The 11,447-nt window shown below is 36.9% G+C and overlaps 1 protein-coding gene across 11 annotated transcripts in view; it reads right to left on the reverse strand.

Moving 5' to 3' along the window:
• The window catches only part of QSER1 (glutamine and serine rich 1), an 82,347-nt gene that overhangs the window by 39,307 nt on the left and 31,593 nt on the right, over positions 1 to 11,447 (reverse strand). For all 11 annotated transcript variants that reach the window (XR_010322447.1, XM_064288321.1, XM_064288316.1 and 8 more), the window contains 2 exons: positions 11,246 to 11,407; positions 4,141 to 7,827 (listed from right to left, as the gene is read on the reverse strand). Coding sequence is in view for 10 of the 11 variants with exons in the window: in XM_064288321.1 (XP_064144391.1) it covers positions 4,141 to 7,827; positions 11,246 to 11,407 (3,849 nt within the window). In the remaining variant the exon portion in view is untranslated. The remainder of the gene's footprint in view (positions 1 to 4,140; positions 7,828 to 11,245; positions 11,408 to 11,447) is intronic.

The following is an 11,447-nucleotide window of genomic DNA, read 5'->3' on the forward strand; positions in this document are numbered from 1 at the left end:
GCCAGCCAATAGCCAGATACTAAAACCAGAAAAGAAATGAAAAAGATGTAGGTTGGAAAAGAAGAAATAAAACTATATTCTTTAGCTTGGCCTCTATTTTGAAAAAATATACCACTCACTTTGAATAAAAGCAAACTAGTTAGACTTTATTAGCATAAGCCTAACAGACTGCTTCCACTGGCTATGTAAATTACTTGATATAGATTTGGAAACATTTTAGTAGTTCAAAAACTAGTTTCATACTGCATTTGAACTCAATTTGAAAGGAAGAGGTATTGGTGAGAGTGACATTCTTCCCTAGTCTCAGCATTCAAGCAAGTCTTCACCTCTTTATATATTCCACTGGTCATTTTAATGTAAACATAGAAATGACTGTGTTAAGCACCTGTGCACCATCTTGCCCAAGTCTAGCATTTAGTTTACATTGATCCCAGGCAAGGTTCCATTGGTTTTTTTTTTCATAATGCAATTTAATAATGGAAGTAACAGATAATTTTTTGACAGTTCTTTCATCACAAAAATTACTATTATTTACTAGAAAACACTGTTATTTTAGAACAAGGAATATGCTCTTTAGGTATTTGAATAATTTAAAATCAACAAACAGGAGGAAATATCTTCTCATATAAGGACATCTCCTTCATATGCTAACATTGGCTGTAGCAGCAGGACATAAAAGCTAGCAAAAAGCCTACATTTCAGGAAATTTACAAGTGTTTAGGGTTGCTATCAATGAAATATCACCCTTCCCCCTTAAAACTTCCTATTTACCATGAACTCATGGAATTTGGGGTACCACAGGCCCATCATATCCTCTCTGTGATCTCATTCCAACTATTTCACATTGTGCGACGTGTGTGCAAAACTCAGAATTCTAGCCACAAAATTGAAGCAAAACCCTGCTACTTAACTTTCACCCACAGCCATCCCAATGTTCCATTTTTCTTTTACATATCCTCATTCAATCAACAAACATTTATTGACCACCTACTATGTTTCAGGCCTCAGAAATACGAAGATGAACATGTTGTGTGCTTTCAAGTCAATTCCGACTCATAATGACCACATAGGACAGGGTAGAACTCCTGCCCCCACAGAGTTTCCTAGGCTGTAACCTTTACAGGAGTAGATCACCAGGTCTTTTCTCCTGTGGAGCTGCTGAGTGGGTTTGAACTGCCGACCTTTAGGTTAGCAGCTGAGTGCTTAACCACTGCACCACCAGATGAACATAAACTCATTGCCATCAAGTTGATTCTCACTCATAGCGACCCTATAGGACCAGGTAGAACTGTCCCATAGGGTTTCCAAGGAGCGGCTGGTGGATTTGAACTGCCAGCTTTTTGGTTAGCAGCAAAACACTTAACCACTGCACCACCAGGGCTCCAGATGAACATAGCAAAATAAGTTAATGTGTCAGGCTAAGTGCTTTATGTCTTTGAATCCTCCCCAAAACAAAACAAAGCAAAACACCTTGAGGCACATACTATGTACTAGATACTTTATCATTATCCCAGTTTATAGATGAGCTAAGGGCCTAAGGCCACACAACTATTAAGTCAGAATTTGAACCCTAGGAGATTTAACTTCAAAGCCTAAATTTTTAACCATAACACTTCCCTGCCCTAAAGAGACTCATATGTAATGTAATTATATACAAATGTAAATAAGTTAAAACACAAAGATAAACATTTTCATGAATATTTAAGTACTGTGGGGTTCAGGAAACCCTGGCAGCATAGTGCTTAAGAGCTACCACTGTTAACCAAAAGGTCGGCAGTTTGAATCCACAGGTGCTCCTCGGAAACTATATGGGGCAGTTCTACTCTGACCTGTAGGGTCGCTATGAGTCAGAATCAACTCAGTGGCAACAGGTTTTTTTTTGGCGGGGGGGGGATTCAGGAAAAGAGGAGTAAATACTTCCTGGAAGAGAGTAAGGTTGGCAAACGAACGTAGGAGGCACCGTTATTTGCGTAAAAATACGGTTAAGTGTCTGTCTGCTGATCTCAAGAACTAAGAGAGCCCTCTAGATAGAGAAAAGCATGTTCAAAAGTTCAAAATTATGAAGGGGGTTCACAGGTCTAATAAACAATGAGAAATTCCGTCATGATGGAAGAAGGAAAAGTGAGAACGTAGAAATATAAGGGATAGATTTTAAAGAATTTTATGTATTGTTTTTATTTCTTTCTCATGAAGCAAAGAGAGGCGTTTTGAAGCAGAGAAGTAACAATCAGCTTTCCTTTTTTTATAAAGATAAATCTGATGACAGGGCAAAGGATGAACTGGTGTACAAACTGTTGGGGAGGATTCTAGTTAGAAGTCTGCTGCAATAGTCTAAGCAAGAGATGACGGGTTCTTAGAGAAGAGTCAATGGGAATGAGGAAGGGTTTCGAAACTTCAAAGTCCAACTAGCAAGGACTAGATCGATGGTGATGATTTTAACTGAGATACTGATAATGGCTGTCTGGAAGAAAGTTTTAGACTAGAGATTACAAAAGGTTTGTTCTAGGAAGGAAACCCTGGTAGCGTAGTGGTTAAGTGCTATGGCTGCTAACCAAAGGGTCGGCAGTTTGAATCCACCAGGCGCTCCTTGGAAACTTGACGGGGCAGTTCTAACTTGTCCTATAGGGTCGCTATGAGTCAGAATCCACTCGAAGGTACTGGGTTTGGTTTTCGGTTTTAGTTGTTCTAGGAATGTAAGAGAAATATAATAGTGGGGAGGGAGTGTAAAGCCATACCAGGATTAGCCTCATACATAATGTCTTTGATTCTATGACTGACTACATTATGCTAATTCCCCTCTGTGACAAAATAAGAATTCTATAAAAATGTATTATGAGACATTTGTGCTAATAGGTTACTTGGAATAGCAATTGTCGTATATTAGTTTAGTAGTCAAAAGTAGTCTCACACAGGTCAGGAACCATCCCCGAAGACAACTCATCAGAAATGAAAGGGACTGGTCAGCGGGTGGGAGAGAGACACTGATGAAGAGTGAGCTAATTATATCAGGTGGACACTTGAGATTGTGTTGGCAACTCTTGTCTGGAGGGGGGATGGGAGGATAGAGAGAGAGGGAAGCAGGCAAAATTGTCAAGAAAGGAGAGACTGAAAGGGCTGACTCAAGAGGGGGAGAGCAAGTGGGAGTAGGGAGTGAGATGTATGTAAATTTATATGTGACAGACTGATTGGATTTGTAAACGTTCACTTGAAGCTTAATAAAAGTTATTAAAAAAAAAAAAAAGTAGTCTCACATCCAGAAAGAAACAGAGAGGGCATCAAAAAACAAGGTTTAACTCATAAAGCGCCATCCTCTTTATACAAAAGAACTGAGCAGGAATATAGGCTCCAGAGCCAAACAGTCCTGGGTTCAGAGTCCAGCTCTGTCATTTACTAACTGTGGGGACCTGGTCAGTTTATTTACTCTCAGTTACATCATCTGTATATTGGAGATATCAATGCATTCCTCACAACACTACTACTAGTTCCTGGCACTGAGGTGGAAGCTATATCATTATTATAAATATTTTTTCCTTAGCATGTTCCTTAAAATAGTAATTTTTATACTTTACTGTCAATTGTTTACATAAAGCAGTACTCTTTAAAACATGTCAGTTTTGATGGAAGAAAGAAAGAAAGCAGAGAATAAAATGGAGCACATACTCAAATATCTGGGCATATAGTCCGCAGCCAGCACAAAATTATTTTTATGTTAATAATGTTAAAGTGCATGCTGCATATAATGTAACCATATTTAATAGTAAAGTGCTAATCTTCAGGTAAAATGGGTGTAGCAAGAAAACGTGCCAGGTTATTACCACAACAGGGCCCTCAACACAATGCCTTATATCTGTAACTACCCCAAGATGTCTCACATTAGAGAAGTCTGGATAGCATATTGTTTACGTTATGCTGCATGTGGCAGAAAGCCAAGAAAAACCAGAACTACGCAACATAAAACCCAGCACTTTCCTGTAGGCAAGGAACATTTAAAAAAATAAGTCCCTAAGATACCTACCTATGCATTTTGTCCTGAAAATTTATTTGCAGAACTGTTTTACTCTAAGAAAGCTTAAAATCCAGTCTATAGCTAGAAATATAATAATGAAAGTCATAATTATGAATCTAACTTTTAAAACTTACCTGTTTTCTTCTTTTTATCAGAAGTAGCATCCAAAGCAGTTAAGGTAGTAGAGATACTTTTATAAATATCGTGACTGGATACTCCAGGATCTTCTTCGTCGGAAGAAAATGAAGATAAATGTTCCAAGTTTTTAAGTTCATTATCCATTTTTTCTGATGGACTGTTAACCCCAGTTTCAGACACTAAAGACACGGGTGTTGTAGATAAAGTCTTTGGAAGAGGTGGGGGACAAAGTGTACGAACAATCTGCGTCCCCGGTCTTCTAGTCCTGTTAGGCATTCGTACAGCAAGAGTAGAAAACTGCTGCTTGGGCCCAGATTTCAGAAAATCTAAGAAAGAGGCAATAAATCCTGTTTTGACCTCTGGCTGTTTTTCCTCTACTTCTTTGATCTTTTGTCTCATTTTTTCTTGATGCTGATAACCATCATGGCAGCTTTCCGAGGATGGAGGAGTATATGGCAAATATATATCTGTTCCCCTTGGATTCTGGCGTTTGCCGTGGGTAGGTCTTTTCAGCTGTTTCTGATTATTGTTGTCTTCTTCCTTAATTTGCCCCTTTCCTTTAGTTTTTTTCTTTTGAAGGTTAAAATGCATTAAATCTTGGTTTTCTTCTTCAATCTTGACGTTGATTGCATCCCCAGGTTGGGCTATAGCCAGCGGTGCAATTGCACTCCTAGTCGGATTCCCTGACACACTACTGTCATCACTCCCTAAGGTAAATTCACTCTCTGATGTAGCACTCTCTCCACTTATACTTCTACTACTAGAAACAAATTCTTGGTTTCTGTTATTATTTAATGTATTATCAACAGGAACTTCACTGTTTTCTTCAGATTCATGATTGGTAGCAGAGTGTTTTTTGACTGAGCCAGAACTTTGCTCCTGGCCTTCATGACTTGGTCCAACCACTGATGAAGTTACTTTAGATGCTATATTTTGATCACGTGTTTCAGTGTGCTTTTGATCAAGGATAATTTTTGACTGAAGGGTAGGTACTGGTGAAAGATTGATGGCAATCTGACATCCATTTAAAGAAATTTCGTTTATATTATGTGGCTTTCCCACTGTGGGTGTTATAGAGTTAAAATCTGAAGTCACATGTCTGACATCTAATGTCTGCTGAAAATGAGATTTAGAATCACCTTCTTCAACAGCCTGAATACTTTCATTTGAAGTTGACCTGGAAAACTCAGAAGGTGTAACTCCACAAGCTGCTGCTGTAGCTGCTAAGATATCATCTACATTTGATAAGATATTTCTTTCATCACTGAGAAGCATTGCCTCAGGGAAACATATTGATCCAAGAGAAACAAACTGATTCTTGGACTCATGTTGATTTGTTTCATTAAAATGGTCCTTGGTTGTTAGATGCTGTTGTAATGGTTTTGAAGACTCAGAGAGGTTCATTTTCATAATTTCAGAATTTTGAGGATGGAGCTGCTGCTGATCGCCATTGCTCTGAATAATATGACCATCCATTTGAAGGAAAGGGTGTACTATTTGCTGAGGACTTTGAACACGCTGTACTTGTAACGATGCCTTTACTTGTCCTAAACCTGCCTGCAGTAATGACTGTTGAAGAATTTGTAAATCACAAGCAGAGTCTAAAAGGACCTGTGTATTAGGAACAGACACCTGATGGCCATGCCCTAGAGCATGAATTGGAATTTGGATCTGCGATGAAGCATTAATTATTTGATCATGCTGTTCCTGGATCTTGGCTTCAGGGACCTTACGCATAAGAGAATGTTGCTCATTGAGGTCTTTAGTATTCAAGCTTATTTGTGGAGCTTGCATTAAATTAGTTGCCTTCTTAATATCCAGGGTTGGTGTATTATTGACCTGGCCAATTTGCTGACTAAGTTGTGTCACTGATCCACCCATGCTTTCTTCTTTTTTTGACGCTTGTAGACCAATCCCAACAACTTGATCTTCAAGACGAGAATTACTTCTGATTACACTCTGAGAATACCTGTCATCTGCCTTTGATACCTTATAAGCTGATTCTTGGGCATTAATTTCCCCATCAGACAGCCTTTGGGTTGATGACTCAAGAGATGTTTGAGGTTGTAATACCTGTAACTCTTGCATTGGAAAATCATTTTCTTCCTTTGAAGATGTATAAACATTTGAGTCAAGCTTTCTTTCCGAGTAAGACTTTGCATCAGGGGAAGGTATATTATTCTGTAATGTCTGACAATGAGTAGAGGATGCAAAAGATGTTGACTGGACAGCAGGCAAATACTTTTGGGACTGGGGAGATGATGACCCTTGGGTCTGAGAATTTTGGGAAGAATGCAAAGAAATGTAATTCTGGTTTGGGCTAGATGCTGGCAAATTCTGAGAACGAGAGGCAGAAGAATAAGAAAGAGAAGGGGCTGTTAATGTTAGGGACTGCCCTGAAGCATAGCTTTCTGAAGGACTAACTGACAAAACTTGTGATTGAGATGAATAGCTAACCTGTGACTGGCTAACTGGTGATAAACTCTGAGAGTGACCAGATGAATAACTTTGAGACTGACTAGCTGAAGACAGATCTCTTGTTTGGGCAGGGTAATTCTCACTTGTAACTGAAGATAATACCTGTTGCTCATTAGGAGAATAACTAAGTGTCTGATTTTCAGAAGTTATAGTCTGAGATGACCCAGAAAAAGTCAATGTCTTGTATAAGGATGGCAACTTCTCAACCTTGCTAGACCTATAAACCTGTGAATGAACAATAGATGGCACATTATGTGGTTGCACTAAACCATAATTTTGGGACTGACTAACTGATAAAAGGCTTGGTAGCTGCGCTGTAGAATAAATCTGTGCTTGTCCTGGTATTACAGAACTCTGGTTATGTAAGGGTTTGGAATAGCTTAGTGTTTGCAAAGGCGGAATTACACTTTGAGGTTTGGGGGTCTTAGTTGACCTTGGTGGTTGTTTCATAGAACAGTTTTTTACTTTTGTAGAAGGAGGATACCCTGGTGATGGAATTGCAGATGAATAAGACTCAGCAAGTTCCACTGAGACCTGGGAGGTCTTTTGTTGCAATCCTCCATTGCTCACCTGAGTAGAATCTCCAACTGAGCTGCAGGATAAAGATGACTGTCTGGTTGTTTCCTGAAAATTAACTACACTTGCATTTGATAGATAACTATGTAAGGAATGCTGCGAACCAGTCAGTTGTGCCTGAATAGACTGGGTACCTGAAGGCCGCTGATGGTGTTTAATAACACTACATTCTCGAAGAAGAGCTCTTTCAATGGATGCAGTAGAGCTAGAAAAGAGAGTTGGATTGTAGGCTTGAGGAGTTTGCTGGGCTCCTCCAAGTGCAGAAGGCAACAAACTAAACTGAGGTTGTAAAAGATGGGGTGCAGACTCTTGAGCTGAGCGATATGTTGAAGACTGAGGTGGTATGCTGTTACTTAACGCAGAACTGCCCAGGCGCTCAAATGCCAAAGCAGTTGGAACAGTTCCCTGGGAAGTCTTGATTTGTAGCACAGGATCATGAGGATTTAAAATTCCATTTGATGTAGTGTTAAAAGTTGAATCCTGAAGCACCAAAGGTGAGGTGGTAGCAAAGTTTCTGTTGCTAAAGGTGGTAGGATGCTGGTAAGCAGAGAGGGCAGATGGTGGAAGCGTTCCAGTGGTTGGCAAAGGTCCAGTAACAAACAGCTCAGTTGCTGCTGAGGAATGCATACCTAATGAAGAGAAAGCACAAAGGTCTTTATAAAATGATAGCACAAATGCTTAAACATATATGTTTTCATAGTAGTGAAACCATCAAAATCTCTGTAAGACTGAAAAGCCTGATAAATTGGTTCTGCATGTAAATTTTGAAAATGACGTTTCAAAACAGCTTTCTTAAAGCAAAAACGAAGTTACAAAAGTATCAAAATTATAACTGTTATGTAAAAATGAGTTTACATATAGTTTACATATAGGCCATTTGGAAATTTAGAAACCAGTAAAAATGTACATGATCTCTAGTGATTTACCCTGCAATCCCAAAGCAAAATAATAACTGACAAACTAAAATGTATGTGACATCAAACTTGAAACATCAATACTCAAATGCCTACATTTAACATGATAAATAAATCTAAAAATAACAGTAAGTTTATTTAAGACTGCAAAGTTTCTTTTATCAAAATACATGCATTTCAAATTTTAACTTCCTATTAACCACTTCCCAATAACAACAGATGCATGCTTGTCATGAAAGGCTGATCAGAAATGGATAAAGTACCATCAAGAAGAGAGTCTTAACATTTGAGGACAGAATTCTAGCAACATCAAAAAAAAAGAGTAAAAGTAAAATGTGTATACCTTTGTGATTCAAAAGTTTTCATTTCTAGAAGTTTATCCTTTGGAAATAAGTGGACACAAGGATATTTGTACAAGATATTCCTCATAGTTATTATTTATAATAGTAAGTGGAAAAACCCAAATGTCCATCAACAGGAGTTGTTGTGTGCTGCTCAGCCAATTTCTGACTCATAGCGACCCCCATGTGGCAGAGTAGAACTGCTTCATAGGGTTTTCTCTGCTGTCATCTTTACTGGAACAGATTGCCAAGTCTTTCTCCTGTGGAGCTGCTGGGTCAGTTCAAACTGCCAACCTTTTCATTTAGCAGCTGTGTGCTTAACTGTTGTGCCACTGGATCGGTTAATAATTATGGCATATCCTAATACTATTGCCATAAACATTGACTTGGTGGATATATATGCTTTGACATAGGACAATATCCAAGAAAAATAAATATGAAAATGTGAAATACTTTCCAAAAAGTTTAACTGTAGTTATGAATAATTATTTTTCATTTTATATGCCTTTTCATAGTTTTGTTTTATAGTGAGTTTCCATTAAAAAAAAAAAAGAAAAGAAAATTGAGGGGAGGGAGGAAGATTCTCTGATCCTTTGAAAGAAATTATTCTCTCACTTCTTTCCAGTAAATGCCAAAAAAGTATTACTACTACAAAAACAAAACAATTCATTGCACTTGAAGGAAAAAACATTTGAAATTAACTTCTAAAATAATATAACCATAAGAACTACAGTAGACTTTAAAGATAATTTAGTTCAACTCCTTGCTATAGCAATGCAGAATAGGGTCCAGAGAGATGACGTGATTTGCCCAAGGTCACGGTCTGTTTAGTGGCATTCGTGAAACTCCGATCCACTTATTCCCCGGCTCTTTTCATTTCACTAGGTATCCCCTCTTTTGTATGTGTTTGTGTGGAGAGGAGTAGAAATATAAAAAGTAGATAGCAATAAAGAATTGAAATTTAACTAAGTTTAAAGTTATAAATAATTGATTCAGCCATAATGTTTATTCTAAAGTAAGAACAGGTTTCATGTTACATATGTCATAACTGTGCTTAAGAATCAATGGTAACTGCAGTGGTAACTGACACCCTCAGAGTTATTCCTAGAATGTGGATGAGGCTAGTTATGAAGACCAGAGAATTACATGGGGCTTAAAATACTGGGCGAGGAGCTTCTATTACTTGAATTTCTTCTCGTATTCCACAGAGTAATGAAGGATCTTATTTGACACATTTCTGCATGATTTATTAGACCAGCGTAGAAGGCAGTCCCAGAAGCTAGAAAATTTGCCACACTATTTTACTAGCAGAGCATATTTTGAAATGTATCTCATGTCATATTATAATCTCAGACATTCCAACTGAAAGATGCTCCTTTATCCTAACACATTAACACTAATACCCTCTTCCAACTAAGGGTATATGTATATGGTGTCCCAATTTTTAGATACAGTTTAATGTCTTCAAAAATCCATCAATATTTCTTTTAAGTGGGCATATGGTAGTGGAGCCTGTGGTGCTCTCGGGAAAAAAAGAAAAAGAAAAAAAAAAACCTCTATCTTACTAACCTGAGAATCCAAGGCCCTTCTGAATTCAATTATGGGGCCAGATACAAATTGCAAAAGTGAATTTTTGAAAACTGAAACCTAAAAAAATTACAAAAAAAATTGCACAAGATAAAAACATTTTATAGAAAGTGTTGGTTTACTTAGATGTGAATTAAAAGCTTTCTTGCCTTCATTAAACATATACAAAAAAAAACTTATATTTTTCTTTGCATTAATTTATTAAAATTCTTAGTATCAAGTTTTAGCATTAAGATACTGATTAACAGAAAGTCCAACTAAATACACAAAATGTAAAATTATTCCAGGAAGCAAAAAAATGAAGCTACTGTGTTTTTTTAAATTATTATTATTATTCTGTTTTATTTCACACTAAAATATTAATTACCCCTTAACAGCAGAAAAACTTGCTAAGGCATTTTAGAATCTCTGTGAGGGGAATTTATATCAGAATGATAAACTACTACTTCCTATATTTATGTTTAAAATATCTTCTTAAATACGCGCTGACATTACTTATCCTTTGTTTATAGAAACAAACCTCCCCGCCAAAAAAACTAACCTTTATGTTGACCTGATTTATGTATATCTGTGTATATGTGTGTGTATACATATATACACATATATATAAAACACACACACAAATCATTTTTGAGGGGAAACAGTTGAGAAATAAAATAAGTAAAACAGTAGAAAAGGGCACATATACTTTGTAATTATTGTTGAGAAATGGGTACAATGTAATAAAATATGAATGTGTAATGGTTTTATTAAACTAAATAGTGATTTCACCTGTTCATTTAAGAATATTTGAACATTAACACTAATGATGAAATAAATCAATTCCAAGATTGTTTTTCAATACCATCTACCCAACCTGAAGTCACTAAAATAAATGAAATTTAATCTTCGCTCCTTTCAAGCAGACAAGTATCTACTTAAATTGTCAGATATAAGCTTTACATCAAGGTATATCTCTAATAATATCTACCTTCTTCAATGTAAACTTGTTTAGTTTTCAACCAAGGGCTAAAACTGAATTCCTGCCAGGAACAAATGCTTGAATTTTGTCTACTTTAAAATTGTGAAAAATTTCAGGTTTTAAAGTTCACTGGAAGATCAATAATTAACATCACTCTGGGCAACACTACCTTGATGTGGTCATACAGAGTATATTTTTGTCAGTGTTTTTAGAAGATTTAAAAATTCCAAAAAGAAAGAATTACCTGTCTGCCAGGATGGAGCCCTGAATTGTGGTAAAAGAGTAGTTCCTGAAGAATCAGCCTGAGCAGTTCGGGATTCAACAGCAGAGAGAAAATTCATCACTGAAGATTCTTTAGTGTTAGTGATGGCACTGTTCACATTTGTTTCAAATATTCCAGAAAGACCTACATTTAAAGATAAAATATATCTCAAAGAAAAAAAAAA

This window comes from Loxodonta africana, chromosome 7 (assembly GCF_030014295.1).
Source record: "Loxodonta africana isolate mLoxAfr1 chromosome 7, mLoxAfr1.hap2, whole genome shotgun sequence".
Classification (NCBI taxonomy): domain Eukaryota; kingdom Metazoa; phylum Chordata; class Mammalia; order Proboscidea; family Elephantidae; genus Loxodonta; species Loxodonta africana.